Genomic DNA, 14,866 nt, shown 5'->3' on the forward strand with positions numbered 1-14,866 from the left:
AGACCCTTTTGCGGTCAAAAGTTTTCTTGCCGGGCCAGAGAGCTTTCATGTTGCCTAAGGAAACTGTGAAAATACAACTAAGGAGCCTGCAGCATCGCAAATCTAGTTCTCTTAGACCCAACCAACTATGCAGATGCATTAATGCCTCAGTTTACACTTATGCCCATTTAGGGAAATTGTAATATACATATTGTAACAATGCATAAGAGGAAAAGCGAGCCCAGCAGCATGTAAATCACTCAATAATGGGCGTTTACTTTTACGACCACTGTATTTATTTGCGAGAATGCTTAATTGAAATGGACGCAGTTTGGCACCTATGTGCTGATCAATATGTGAATAATTAAATTGTAATTATTTTATTTACGCACATGGGTGCACAGAGAGCTCAGCCACAGCCGATACTATCAATCATATTTACGGCCATAACACACAACAGTGAGCCTGAATTGACAGCTGGGCAGGCTCTGGTCGTAAATTGGGGTTTGTCATTAATTACCGGCACAGTACCTTGTTGTTCAAAGTGCTAAATAGTAAATATGTTGAATAATTGCATAGATCTCAGTAGAGATCAAATTCAAATACCGATAAATAACGAACGATCGACAAATGTATATCGAAATCACAGAGCTACCACTACGTTTTTTGGTGTTTTAAGGGTACAATAAAATCGCGAATGTGGGCACACTGTTTAGCGAAGCGGCAATTTGCGGCGTCGAGACAAAACATTACAAGTTAAATGATATTTCACAACTCTTAAACAATTAAACGCCATGGAAACGATCAACTTTAATGAATTTACGCCCAAGGAGCGCTACGAGATCATCAAGGCCTTTCTGGTCAAGATGCAAGGGGCCAACTCCGTGCCCAGCCAGGACTGGCATGTGCAGAAATTCTTCAAGCATTATTTGCGTAAATTCTACAAAGTGCCCGCTAAATTGGTGAATGATATAGCCTACTGCCAGCGAGCCATGAAGTCTCATCTTGTAGCACATCAGGTTTGCCTTGATCTAAATACTATTATTAAAGAAACCATTTACACATGTTCTATCTTGCAGACAATTGTTGATGCTTTTGGGCAACAAGAGGATGCCGTAAGTACTCCTAAGATAGTTGTGTTTCTTTTATTTAAAGCCCCATTTGTCTTGCAGGCCAAGATCAAGATCAAGAACAACTACCTGCACGAGCTGGAGGAAATCTTGTACCAGTTAAATGCAGAATGCCAGTATTTAGTGCTGCGTCTCCAGGACGACATCGATCGCTTCTGCTTGGCCTTCACCGAGCATGACCTGAAGCCGGATGAACTGGTCATCACGGACATTGTCAGTCAATCCATAGTGCCGCTCATCGTTGACCCGGAAGTGTCCATCAAACCGTATTTCGTTGTGGAACGTCCCACCGAGGATCAGTTGCTGAGGAAGTATTTCGTCATGGACAATCCAGGGGAAGAGTCACTAAAACCCGTCGTGGCTCCGGAACCTCCACAACCGCTGCCGTTGGTCTCCCCAGCCAATGTGGTCACAGCAAGCCGTCTTAATCTGCAGGCAGCCCTCCAAAGAGCCCGCTCGCAGAACAAGCCAGCCGAGAAGATGCCGGAAAATGACCAGCCGAAACGCACCAAGGAGTTATTTCTGCAGTCCGTGGGACTCTGCACGCACAAGGAGTACCAGCAGCTCAAGTTATCAATGATACAGATCCAGAAGCGGAAGCTGAAGCCAAGCGAGAAAACTAAATAATGTAAGCAAAGACCAAGTGTATATTTAAAGGTTGAAGAAACGAAGAATTATCTGTGTTTTAACGATACATTAAAGATAAATTATTTAATTTACGTTATAATTAAATTGAACTGAAATATATTCCATTCATTTGTGATAAACGTGTATATTGCTCAGAAGTATTGTTTGTTTTTGTTTGTATTTTATAACTGCATCAAACTTGTATTCTAAGGTATAATAAAATATAAATATAAATATAAAAAATGGCAAAATTAATGGCTTAAAATGAGTTAAAAACAAGTATTTTACATTGAACCGAAGAAAACTGTAGTTTATTGAAATATTTTTCCAGTGTAAATACAAAAGATATAGTATCTAACAGATACATTAATGTATTAAACATATTATTCTCCTTAAAAAGAGATATTTCTGCAGTTGGTTGGTTCAATGCAAGGCTAGCGGAAGCCAACAGGCTCAAGTAGTAGCTTACATCCAGGCACATCCTGAAGTGTATAACCCCCGACAGTTGACTTCACTTCAAGGATCCCGAACTCTGAAAGTTGGCTGCACATTTTATTGCCTTTTTGGGGGACTGCTCTTCCTCGCAAGGTAATTGAAGAGCCAGAACCTGTTCGGTCAGCATGTCAAAGTCTTCATTACTCTTGTTGTTTACCTTAGGGGGGCCAGACTTTTTTAAGAACGTGCTCCACTGCTTGAACTTGTCCATGTCCAAGTCCTTGCCGTGCAAAGTGTACATTTTGATGGTCTTCTTGACAATGGAGGCCTGCATCTTTAGATCGGTTACCGTCTTGATAATGGCCACCAAGGCAATGTGACAGCGACTGTGCTCCAGATAGTAGCCATCGGTTTGGCAGCTGCTGATAATGGCCACCACCACATCGGCCAGAGGTTCCCCCACATCCTCGGCCAGCTTGGGTATCTCGAATTTCGAGAACACTGCTCCGGCCAGGGGAGTGAGCACCACCTCGCCACGCTTCACTTGGTGGGGCACCAGCTGGCAGTACTTGGCCACTGCCAGCAGGCTGGCCTGTTTGAAGGACAGCACCAGGAGGCCGCGCAGCACGAAGGGTTGGTTCTGCGGCGGTTCGCGGACCCAATGGGTTTGGATCTTCACCTCACTGCGGATCAAGGTTCCTTTGGAATTTTTCACAGCCAACTGCATAGACCATGACACGTCCTTCTTTTTAGCCTTGGCTGCAGCGGCCTCCTTGCTGTAGGCGAAGATCACATTCTCGGCAAAGCGACGACTGGTTGTGGATTGGTCGTAGGAAGGCTCCTCACTGAAGTCGGGACAGATTTCGGTAAATGTCTGCTTGAGTTTTACGAAATCAAAGACGAATTTTGGTTTTGAAAGATCCGACATAGCGCTGAAATATTAATATTTTAAATGGTTGTTTACTTGAAATGTAATAATCTAATTTATGTAGAGACTTGCAGGGAAGTGAATATATCAGATTTCAGGCAAAGTTCGATTCAAAATAAAAGAAATTTGTATTGGGTATTTGACTTCAGTAACAAGTCACGTACAACTTTGTAAATAATAATAGAGAAGAATTGTTTTGCTGGTAAAAAAAATATATAAAGCTCTCAATCCATATAGGAGTATATAAGCAAAGGTTCATATTCTTCCTCAAGATAATGCCTCTATGAAGTCATATAAAGTAAACAAACAAATCGCTGATATTGGACTTTTTTTAAAGCGTTTCTTGGTCGGTATATATTTGTGTGTTTATGAGTATATATACATACTTTGTTTTCACTTAAAAAAAAGGGGGGGAAATATATTTATGGAGGCTTTCTTGATTTTGCAATGCCTTGTTTTGAATTCATGGAAACTTTTTATAATTAAAGAAAAATTTTTAAATCAAGAAAAATATTTTTACGAGTGTATTCGCAGTTAACTTGCTTTCCGTTGTTCACCATCTGTTTTCCCTTTCAGTCCAAAGCTTATCAGCTTTTTAATTATTTACACTATTTAAACACAACACTGGGGTCTCAATATATATATTTTATATATATATACATATATACTTTTCTTTATCTTTGCACATATCTAGATGCCTTTTTATACACCCCAAAAATCACATAAAATGTTCACTAATTATTTGCAAAGATTCATGCCTTTTAGTAATAATTTAATTGTATTATTTAGGGCGCGAAAAAACTTTACTGAATCTTAAATAATATTTGTTTATTTATCTTACAAATATAGTATAAAAGCTGAGACTCAGCGATTAATGACGTTTTTATATAGCTTGCAATGCGCCCAGTAGTCGGAAACTGACTGAAATCCGAATGGAGCGCTGAACAAAGCCAAAGGCAATCCCCCTAAACCACATTCATACTATATAAAATGCATGCACACATGGATATATCCAATACTTTGGACTGGGACACGATCACTTGAGTGCAGGGCTGGAAAAATATATAGCCAATTATCGGTACTTATTTTTATATATTAATACTTTTACTTTTATATATTATTAGTTTTGAAATTTAATTTCTGCTATAGATAGTTTGTTGTTTAAGTTTGACTATGCTTATAATTTTTTACTGATTTATAAAATCCAAAACAATTTAATCCATAAAATCTTAAAATAGTGAATAATTTGTATATAATTTTTTAGAGTAAAGGGATAACTTTCCAGATTAAAATATATTTAGATATTTAAACACAGTAGCTAGAAAGTTAATTGTTAATAACCAGAAAAATCTCCCTTTTTTTGTTTTCAAAAACCGCACCGACCTAGTCAAGAAATCATAAATCCTGAGCTCCTACTGTTGAATTCTGCTCATGTAACATCCAGATGAAATGGAATAAGCCTGAGATTGTGCCACTTCTGTCTGTAGTCTGTATGGGTGGGCTGGGTGGTGTTCTCCTCTGGTCTCATTTGCATATGTGTGGGTTGGTGTGGGTGGTGTCTTGCTTTTCTTTCTTTCTTTTTTTTTTTGTTATTGACTTGCCCGTCTCTGACTTGCGAGCAATTTGCATACGAAATGTATCTGCACTTCCCCGCAGTGCCGCCACTATTCCGGGGTATTGATATGCCGCATCCGAAAAATGCACAGCAACAACAAAGGGCATGACAATAGACTGCTGTGACCAACTGACAAGTGACACTTTTTCAAATTGAATTTCCCCACCGAACGCTCCGTGGTGAAGTGGAAAACCCGATGGGATAGAGTTGAAGTGGCCCTTGCCGGGCATGTCAGATGAGTTGTCATAAATTCACATAAGCACACACAGGGCAACGAGTATTCTAAATTGAGCTGCAGTTTTCATTTTCATTTTTTGTTCTATTTTGACGAAACGGATTTAGCCCAATGGATGGTTGCGCCAATGACATCTTAGCCCCCATTATCCTGGCGGTAATGGTGGCCAATGGGCATCCCCTGACTCTAGACGAGATCGCCGATGGAGTGTCGGAGGTGATCTACTCTCAAAGCTTCGGTGAGGGTATGCTGGAGCCAATTGGCGACGCTAAACATAATCAAAAGAGGTCTCACCATAGGATAAACAAGATGGCAAAATTGTGAATGCAGTAATACCCTTAAAATTTTAAATAAATAAAGTAAAAGCTTTCAAGACCGCTTACAAAATTATTTTTAAAACCATATAACTTTAAATTCATCATTGTTTAACCTTTAAATTCATAAAGCATCACAAATTTTTAAAGCTAGGTGAGGATGCTTTGTATATTTTTGTACATTGTAAGGACCTAGTATATATACCTTTACATATATGTATTTATGTGTATGCTCTCATACCTTCCTCCTTGAAACACGTGTGGAAAATGTACGGACGAAGCGAGTTAAAAGTTTTTCAGCGTCGCGAAAAATTGTTTATGTTCCCGCCCTTAAAAAGGAGCAAAAAGGGAAACATTTTTTGAATATGTGAAGATGGCGGAAGATGGCAACCAAACTACGAAAATCGCACCCATGCGGCTCCGGCGGTGCGCCAATGTGGATGTGGTTAAGTCGTCGTCCGCGAAGGAGAACACACTCCCCTTGGGGAGCCGGGGTGATTGTCAGCACCTTTTGTAAGCGGAACCCCACACGTACGCTCGTTCGCCTAATAATCACGTTCCGTGGAAGCTCATTAAATTCGAAGGTGAAAAGCAGCCTTGCCTGTCTGTCGCCAAGTTACTGCATACTTTTTCACATAAATATATCCGCGGGCAGGTAAGTAAAAGCTGCGAAGCTCAATTACATTGTTGCTTTTTCTTAACACACGGTAAAGGGCTGAATTATTAAAGATTTATTTATTAAGAACGATAGGCTTATTACGAAGATCTAGGCCAAAAAAGGTACTAATTCAATTAAAAAATAAAATATATATATTCTAATACCCTTGCATGGTATTTTAATTTTAGTCAGAAGTTTGGAACGCAGTGATGAAGACAGTACATATTTTTGAATAGCATCAACAGCCGAGTCGATATAGCCATGTCCGTCTTTTCGTTTCTATGCAAACTAGTCCTTCAGTTTTTAAGCTATTTGAATGAATTTTTGCATTTAGCCTTCTCACTATCTCACTCATATATAAGTCGGAACGGGCCAGACCGGATGACTATATCATTTACCATAGAAGAGATTGACAAATAAAAAAAAAAAAAAATATTATTTTGCTGTTTTTCAACATATGTATGTATCTTAATCTTCTTTAAACCCGTAGAAGGTTATCAGTAATACAATTTCTGAGAACTTGACCGTTCTCGAGGTTCCGTCCGATAGGAAAACTTTCCCTCTTTACCCATGACTACAGTTAATATTATTTTAATGTTGCACATATATCTTATATGATTATTAAAGTCATATTCAATAAAAGCTTCGTTGTAAGATTATTGAAGAAATAATCAAAGTTATTAAGGGTTAAGTAAAAATAAATGTAAAATATTCAGTGTATTCGAATGTAAGATACCCAGTACTCAAAACTTTCTGAGTTCAAGTATACGACATACTCGTTTTCACCTAAAAATAATGGATAACATTTCATAAATGTTGTAGAAAAGGAAATAAACATTTATGTTTTGCTTATCTGAAATATTTATACTCTATGGTAATTCTCGGTCACCACAAACCTATAGAACCCTTGTTCCCTAGGGTAGCAAGAGTCAACCCTCGTTATCACTCAAAACAATAAAGACAATGTATGAATATTCGAATTCAGTTCACTTTTCTTCGTGGTGCAGTTACATTATGAAAACGGGTGTTTTCGTGTTTTTTCTGTTGGGTTTTGCGTTTGCGGATCCAGACAATGCTTTACGGCAGGACTCTGGAGGATCTAGAGACCAGTGCGAGGGATATTGTTTATCCATTTGCAAACCGTTTATTGATCATTTCGCTGAATTTAAAGAAGCAGCTGTGAAAGTTACCAGTGATTTGAAGAGTCAGTTAGCTATTGCTGAGGTTCAAATTGAGAACAAAAATGAGATAATCACCCAAAAAGATGAGCAAATGAGAGACAAAAATGAACTAATCAAAAACAAAAATGAACAAATTAGGGACAAAGACGAGCTATTAAGTACGAAAAACAAGGAAATCCAAGCCAAAAGTGAGCAAATAAAAAATATGGAGGATGAAATAAATTCCCTAAGGAATCAAACTAATTGGATTTTCGAGTGGTGTCCAGTCGTCGATAAAGAAGACATTTACAAAATGTATGTTCGAGGAATGAATGTCTCTCAAGCTCCTTGCACTAAGGAAGGCTGGTTGATCATCCAAAAGCGGATTAACGGAGACGTGGACTTTAATCGGACCTGGGAGGCTTACAAGAATGGATTTGGGGACATACATGGAGAGTTTTTCATTGGCCTGGAAAAGCTGCACCTCATAACCCAAGCTAAAACCTATGAACTTCATATTCAGCTGGGAGATATAAATGGAACTACTAGCTACGCTCACTACAATGATTTTGAAATTGGCAGCGAAAAGGAAGCTTATTATCTAAAATCGATTGGAAATTATTCAGGAACAGCCGGAGATTCGCTAGATCATCACAAGCGAATGAAGTTCACTACTTTTGATAGGGATAATGATATTGATTCGGGAAATTGTGCAGCAGACGCTAATGGTGGTTGGTGGTTTAAAAACTGTGCATACAGGTAAATGCTTTTAATAATTTTAATAAAATCAAATTCAAACAAATAATTATAATTACAGTTCGCTAAACGGAAAGTATTTTAAAGATGGAAAATCGGAAGATTTGAATGGAATTGCTTGGGGAAGTTGGCATTATTTCAACTATACGATCTCCCTTACCTTTGCTCAAATGATGATAAAACCAAAATTCGTACAAGGCGAATAATAAACCATCAACTAAACGGAATAAATGTAATTTAAAATTAGTAATATACATATATAAAATTTGGCAATAATGTAATGTTTCTCTAAACGCTTTTGTAATTTTGTTTTACTGATTTTTAACTTCAAAATTACACTTTGGTTCTATTTGAAAGCTATTTTAAGAACAATAAAGTGGAATGTCATTTATAAAATCCAATATATCTGTAGTACAGATTCTATACCTGAGGTAAAAAACCCTCTAATTGTTTTCTGTGTTCCATATATTTATCGAAGAAGAGAGCCTTTATTGCGATAGCTTTGTCGATCATTTTTTATTGCAGTCATGATTCATGAATCCAAATCAGTTACAGCCTGACTTCAAGGGGAGCCAAACGTTTCTGAGACGAAAACAAAACGCAGAAGTGTTTGTGTGAGTGCTTAAATCTTTACCCCAGATTATATACATAACTCAGCATTTTTTTGTAAACAAGACATAGCTTCATGATATACATATATGTGTACATATTGTGTAGAAGTTCCTGAAAAATCATCATTCTGCAACCAATCTTTTTAAAAATAAATGATTATGGTGTTAACAATTATCTTAAATATGTTTAAATTAAATAAAGCTTAAAAGAAAGTTTACTGACATAGCTTACAAGTTTCATTTGAACTTATACATCTCTACATTATAAAATATTTTAATGCCTTACGTATTAATTTTGTTTAATATTCTCCAGAAAATCATGGCCAGCGGATCCCAAAGGCGTGCCAACGAATTCGACTTTAAGAAGCTTTGCGACACTTTTGCCGAGATCTGTCCCGACTTTCGTCGTGGCCCGGAATCGCAAGTTCTGGAAAGCCTGGACTTTGCCAATCGGGTTTTATTCGAGCTGGGTCCCAAGATGCGCCAGCTGAAGCAGAGTGGAAGGGATCAGATGTGGCGCCTGGTCTTCAATGGTGGAGGAAGCGTCTATGTCTACACTTATACTTTCCAGAAGCCAATCACCGGCCAGCCTCGGCTTGGCGGCGGAAAGCTCTACCTGACGTTGAAGCAGGCCGGCCTGCTGGCGGCCAGCAGACTCTGCTCTCTTCTGCCGGTACAGCACAATCCTCGGGACAAGATTCTGCTGACGCCGCTCGCAAGGGCCGTCTTTGATCCGTCGAATATGTCGAGGATTGCCCTTGCCCTGGGCAACCTCTTTCGGCAAACCATCGACACTGGCGATGTGGTCCGGGCTGTGATCAGCAGCTGCCAGAGCGACGGCTTCCATCTGAAGCATAGCCAGAGTCACATTGCCTTGGTGGCCGTGGGTGTCACAACCCGTGACTCTTTGGATCGTAAAAAACTTCGCAAAAAGACCATTAAGCAGTATATAAATTGCGGCAAGGCTTTTGACCTTAATCAATACAAGATATACAGTCAGTACTCCAAGATGGACCAACAAATCGCTGCAGAGCCTCCGATTCCAGATGCAGATCCTCCCAAGGTTAAGCAAACCGGGCGTAATCTGAACGTGAGCGGTGTGCTGCGCTCCATTGCCAAGTCCACCGATGATCCACTGAGTGGCGAGACCATCGATATGAAATTCAAGCCTCCGAATTCGGAACAGCAAATCAAAGTGGAGGGCATGGCCATGTCAACAGAGGTCCTGTTGGAAGGCACAACCATGGAGCTTATGAGACGCAAGCAGTTGGGGTAAAGGAAGGCTTTATCTGGCTCGTCTGCTGGTGGCTTGTAAGACTACAAAACTACAGAGAGTTTGAGATAATCTTGCTATAAGTTTAATTCTTTTATTTTCAAGAACTTTTTAAGTCTCTTTTGAAACCTAAAACTCAATAAAAATATAAAATAAAATCTATATCTATATAAAATCTATTTAATAGAGAACATTTTTCGCTCAAAATGTATTTTCTCAAGTGTCCACGGGAGTTCCCATATGTATGTTCCCTTCGACCACATAAAATGTGTTTTGAATTTTATAATTTCCGCCGTGTCCTTGCCGCGCTTTGATGGTGGTGTCAATCAGACATTAATTTCAAGTGCTGAACAATATATATGGGTCTCAGAGGCGATGCCGCCGCAATCCTTAGACCGTAAAATTTTACGGCCAGTCTCATTTTTATCATCGAACCGGGGCGGAAAGGGGGTCGCATTGGTGCCAAAATAAAGGCGGTTAAGTGCACAAAAAGGGCGAATGCGGAAGATGAGTTCGCAGTTCATAAAACGGCAGACGGGCTGGCTGCTGCTCCTGCTGCTGCGACAACAAAGCAAATTGGTGGACAGCCAGGACATGGAACCTCCGATCCGGCGCAGGATGTCCGCATGGGCGAGTGTTGCTGCTGCGGGCGTTCCCTTTTACGGTCATCGGGTCACTAGTAAAAATAATCTTATGACCGCTTATCTGCCCCCACAAAGCGGGGGAGAGCTCTCTCTGTCGGCCTGCCATCTGCAGTGCTGCCTTTGAGGACGCACGCGGCTTCCGGAGCACCGAAGGACTCCTTCACGGCACTTGAATGGTATCAGACGAGGCTTTTATTTATGCTCAACGTGCATCGTAGCTTCAAGATGGAATAAGAATTAGTTATAGAATTAGATTGCCCTAAAAAGGGAGGTTGAACCTTGTGTTCTGGTAAATTAATTTTGAAATAAGAGAGAATTAAAATATTTTATAAATCATCTTTAAGCTTGTAGCATTTATAATTATATTACCCTAATTAGGTTCACTTAAATTTTGACTTGAAAACCTTTTGTTAAATGGGATTTGTTAATTAATCTTTATATATGGTTAAGACTTTAGGTATCTTCTTAAAATCGTCTTAAAGTGTTATGGCACTGTCTTCTTTAAATTAAGAGAAATATCTCAATCTTTCTCTCAATCTCAGACCATAACTTAGATGCATCCACATTACCTGTCTATATTTAAGCACAATGCAAACTACCTTCATTTTCTCATCAAATGTTTCACATTCTGTATGTGCCCATAAAGGATGGATGTGCGGTGGTGGTGTAGGCGAGGTAGCCGCCCCAAGAACATACATAAAAGCCTTTGGAATTGCGAACCAAGTTTGCAATGTACATATGTACACATGCGATTGGGTTTGTTACGAGTATTAGGCCACTCTGAAGGTGAATGGGTCCCGTGGGCGTATTTTGGAATCTCAACGAGGCCCGCGGATGTGCTGACAAGACCTTGGGCGTGTTTGCGATGCGATACAACTTTGCCGAATTTTAATTGATTCCTTGTACTTTGTTCCACGTACTTTGTCTATCCGATAATGAAGCTGGAATATATATATACACCCAAAGTGTATTTACCTGTGGGGTTGAGGCATATTCGGAGCCGATATTTATTGCTCAAAAGACCATTAAGCCAGTGCCATAGTCATTTGGATAATTGAGTCATCAATTCGCTTGAATAAATCTTTTCTACGACCTTTTGCTGCAACATGAAGAGGTGAATTGATTAAAAACATACATTTATTTGAATGCAGAAGGAGTTCTCAGTCTTAAGTGGATGAATGTCGTTGGATTTAAGTCAAGAAAACCTGCCATGGAAGGCCGAGGAAATTTCTTATTGATTTGCCTTCGATATACACTTGACCCACTCTCGTCGGGACCCACTGGGATTTTCGTCTTCCCCCATTTAATTTTATTTGTTTTCGGCGTGCTGCCAGGATTTTATATTTATTTTTTTTAAGGCAGCAATCGGCGAAGGCCAACATAAGTAACTACATACGTATAAAACCATATATATGTACATATTGGTTACATTTATCTATATGGGCTTGTACTTTTATTGGCGTATCTGCATCTGTGTATCTTTGCCATTTGAATGGCTTTTTCTGCTTTGTGTATCACCGATTTCAGCATTCGATTTCAGCTGTCTCGCCGTTTGCAATAAAAATGTTGATGGAATGGAATGCTGCTAGTGAATTTTATTGGCTAATCCGACTCCACGAAATAAATTCTAAAGGAAAACAAACAATTAAAGGCGTATTTATATTATGTTTTACAATGAATAAACGTTCAAAAAAAGGTATGTTTAACTAATTCCGACTTGTTTCAGACTTTGCAATCAATTGAAAACTATTTGAATTTAATTTTCTTTATTTTTAGAGCCCTTTTTATACCCTTGCAGGGTATTATAATTTCAGTCAGAAGTTTGCAACGCAGTGAAGGAGACGTTTCCGACCCTATAAAGTATATATATTCTTGATCAGCATCAACAGCCGAGTCGATCTAGCCATGTCCGTCTGTCCGTCTGTCTGTCTGTCTGTCTGTCTGTCTGTCTGTCTGTCTGTCCGTCTGTCTGTTTCTACGCAAACTAGTCCCTCAGTTTTAAAGCTATCTGAATGAAACTTTGCATATAGTCTTCTATATGGTCTCACTGCTATATATGTCGGAACGGGCCGGATCGGACGACTATATCATATAGCTGCCATACAAATGTTCGATATATTTTTCGGAAAAAAATTTTAACTTTGCTGTTTTTCAACATTTTTGCACCATTTTTTAGATGTTGCCATTTTATATTATTTCTGAATTTTGGTAAAAATTTTATGAAAATCGGACGACTATATGATATAGCTGCCATAGGAACGATCAGGAAATTAATAGGAAAAAAATTATAACTTCGTTGTTTTTCAACGTATTTTCATCTAATCTGAGATATAGTCTTATTTTATTATTTCAGAATTTTGGTATAAATTTCATAAAAATCGGACAACTATATCATATAGCTGCCATATAAACGATCGGTAGATGTAGAGAAAATGTAAAGCTGGGAATGCAAAACTGTAACTGTCAAACTGTAAACATAATAAGTATAGGTAAAATGTAATGAAATAATATCTGCAAGGGTATACAAACTTCGGCGTGCCGAAGTTAGCTTCCTTTCTTGTTCATCAATAAAATCATCAATCAAATTGTTTACGATTTTGGAATTAATTTTAAAATATTTGAATTTATTGTTGTACATTTTTAAACCACTCTTCTTTTTGCCTAAAAAAATACCTATTTAAAATGCTAAATATTGTAAGATTCAAATTTGCTTTTTCCCAGTGTAAGCTCCCTCAAACATAACAACACTTGCGGAAAATGCCGGTTCAGGCTCGTAAATCGCCCAAAAAACACGCTCCATGCATAACCAGACCATGAGTTTCCGCCTCTATTCGGGGCCAAAAACGAAAATCAATTGAAATGTAATTGAATTGCAAGCACTTGAGAGCGAAAACCGCCGAGGAAACGCATGCATATTTTACGTGAGCGATTTTCCTTCCAAGGCGAAGCCTTCGCGAACTAAAACGAAAAACGAAAGCCGCAAAGTTTGGGGGCAGAGTGTGGAAATCCTTTTACCCAAATTGCCCGCAAAATATGCAAAAACGAAAAACAAATAGGGCCCATGGAGCAGAGGATCCTCTGCTCTCTCTCTCTCTCTCTCTCTCTGCTTAAAAAAAACATTCGCCGACGGCGTCCCACAGTGCGTATGAGTAACGTCGGCGGCACGTACTCAACGTATTCGTCATATACGCCGACAGGACAGAGTCTCGGGCAATTGGCAAAAAATCGAATCGAAAATGTTCCTTTTTTTTCCGGTCTCCAAGGACCCCCAAAGGCGACATCGTCTACTTGCCAAAGAAGGAAGCGGAAATGTAAGCGATGGCAGAAAACGAGAACGGATGGCGAAGCGGCGAAAACACTGGCGTGGCCATGCATGAACGCCGGGCGACTACGAAGGCCCTACGGCCGTACACAGGCAGCCCAAGTGTGTGAGTGCTTGTGTGTGTGTGTGTGTGAGCAATTCCGCCGGATGCGCTGCAAGTGCACGAACGCGTCCACGAGAAGATGAGCAAATTAACCGACCTCACGCGGATGATTTTTTGAATTTGCGCCAGCCAGCCTTCTGTTTCTGATTCTGTTTCTGTGAGGAATCATTGATGTTCGCCTAATTGAAAATTCAAAGCATTTGGCCCATAAAAAGAAAAATGGAAATTCATTTCTCGCTCAGTGGGAGTCGTGGTTCTTTTAATTCAGAAAATATATTGACTTTGCATTTGGATTTATACTTGAAGATGGGTTTTAAGAGTAGTCTAAGAGGGGATTTAGTCTTTAAAGTATACTTTAAAAGAAGGTTAAAGAACAACAGAAAAATCCCTGTAAAGTAAGTTAATATTATGAAAAATATATGTATTAAAACTATTTTATATTTTGTAAAGAATATGTAATTCACCTGAAAAGTAGAATTTGCTTTGCCAGTTTGTTTTTCTCTTCATGAAATAATATTTACTAAAAGCTGTTACTAAAGACCCATGGGAAACCTAGTTAATTAGGTAACAGCTCTCCAACTTTAACGTTTTTCCAACTTTTTTTTTAATATAATTTATCTAAATTTTGTTTTACTAACCTTTATAAAAAGCTTGGCTGTGAATTAGCTGCAAACATCGTTGGATTCCCAGTATATGACCGGGCTTCAGTGCGCTACATAAACATTCCAACTTTACTTTAGGGTGGGCTTTGGGTTGTTTCCAACTTCGCGACGTGTCTCTGAGAGTTGGCGTTGTTTACTATGCGTTGTGTGTGTGTGTTTGTGCCAGAAGCTGGTAATTCATTTTTAATATTTTCCTTATGAATATTTGCATGAGCTTGTCTCTCACCTTCAAGCGCCAGCCTTTCGCTCCCATGAGGGGGTGTTATTTTCCCTCTCAACTTGAATCCGCCATTATGTTGTTCATAAACGTGCACACCTGAGTGGCGGGAGGACTGCTCCCAAGCAGCTTCCTTCCACATCCATTTTAGTTATGCCTTAGATTGTCATATTTCAGGATGTAACGACCAGGCAGAT

At 39.1% G+C, this 14,866-nt stretch overlaps 5 protein-coding genes across 5 annotated transcripts; 4 read left to right on the forward strand and 1 right to left on the reverse strand.

Moving 5' to 3' along the window:
• The first annotated feature begins 679 nt into the window (after positions 1-679).
• On the forward strand, positions 680-1,894 carry LOC108073822 (uncharacterized). Its single transcript, XM_017165602.2, has 3 exons — positions 680-998; positions 1,059-1,094; positions 1,152-1,894. Exons 1-3 carry the CDS (start codon positions 774-776, stop codon positions 1,734-1,736), a joined length of 846 nt encoding a protein of 281 aa, XP_017021091.1. The 5' UTR covers positions 680-773; the 3' UTR covers positions 1,737-1,894.
• Positions 1,895-2,008: 114 nt separating this feature from the next.
• Positions 2,009-4,049, reverse strand: LOC108073821 (uncharacterized). The gene is made up of 2 exons (XM_017165600.3): positions 3,941-4,049; positions 2,009-3,103 (listed from the first exon to the last, which is right to left on the reverse strand). Exon 2 carries the CDS (start codon positions 3,097-3,099, stop codon positions 2,248-2,250), a length of 852 nt encoding a protein of 283 aa, XP_017021089.1. The 5' UTR covers positions 3,100-3,103; positions 3,941-4,049; the 3' UTR covers positions 2,009-2,247.
• An 885-nt stretch (positions 4,050-4,934) lies between these two features.
• On the forward strand, positions 4,935-5,336 carry LOC108073833 (uncharacterized). The gene has a single exon (XM_017165612.3). It carries the CDS (start codon positions 5,061-5,063, stop codon positions 5,271-5,273), a length of 213 nt encoding a protein of 70 aa, XP_017021101.1. The 5' UTR covers positions 4,935-5,060; the 3' UTR covers positions 5,274-5,336.
• A 2,073-nt stretch (positions 5,337-7,409) lies between these two features.
• Positions 7,410-7,844, forward strand: LOC108073777 (ficolin-1-like). The gene has a single exon (XM_017165544.1). It carries the CDS (start codon positions 7,410-7,412, stop codon positions 7,842-7,844), a length of 435 nt encoding a protein of 144 aa, XP_017021033.1.
• Positions 7,845-8,398: 554 nt separating this feature from the next.
• LOC108073815 (uncharacterized) lies at positions 8,399-9,854 on the forward strand. The gene is made up of 2 exons (XM_017165591.2): positions 8,399-8,451; positions 8,762-9,854. Exon 2 carries the CDS (start codon positions 8,768-8,770, stop codon positions 9,722-9,724), a length of 957 nt encoding a protein of 318 aa, XP_017021080.1. The 5' UTR covers positions 8,399-8,451; positions 8,762-8,767; the 3' UTR covers positions 9,725-9,854.
• Positions 9,855-14,866: the final 5,012 nt, after the last annotated feature.

Source organism: Drosophila kikkawai, chromosome 3L (genome assembly GCF_030179895.1).
Source record: "Drosophila kikkawai strain 14028-0561.14 chromosome 3L, DkikHiC1v2, whole genome shotgun sequence".
In the NCBI taxonomy this organism is placed as follows: Eukaryota; Metazoa; Arthropoda; class Insecta; order Diptera; family Drosophilidae; genus Drosophila; species Drosophila kikkawai.

Bases quoted from the DNA above. Each gene is read 5' to 3' on its own strand.
- LOC108073821 (XM_017165600.3), bottom strand. From the start codon at position 3,099: ATGTCGGATCTTTCAAAACCAAAATTCGTCTTTGATTTCGTAAAACTC.
- LOC108073833 (XM_017165612.3), top strand. From the start codon at position 5,061: ATGGATGGTTGCGCCAATGACATCTTAGCCCCCATTATCCTGGCGGTA.
- LOC108073815 (XM_017165591.2), top strand. From the start codon at position 8,768: ATGGCCAGCGGATCCCAAAGGCGTGCCAACGAATTCGACTTTAAGAAG.
- LOC108073777 (XM_017165544.1), top strand. From the start codon at position 7,410: ATGAATGTCTCTCAAGCTCCTTGCACTAAGGAAGGCTGGTTGATCATC.
- LOC108073822 (XM_017165602.2), top strand. From the start codon at position 774: ATGGAAACGATCAACTTTAATGAATTTACGCCCAAGGAGCGCTACGAG. The intron at 999-1,058 runs GTTTGCCTTGAT...TCTATCTTGCAG, and splicing joins CTCATCTTGTAGCACATCAG to ACAATTGTTGATGCTTTTGG. The intron at 1,095-1,151 runs GTAAGTACTCCT...TTTGTCTTGCAG, and splicing joins TTGGGCAACAAGAGGATGCC to GCCAAGATCAAGATCAAGAA.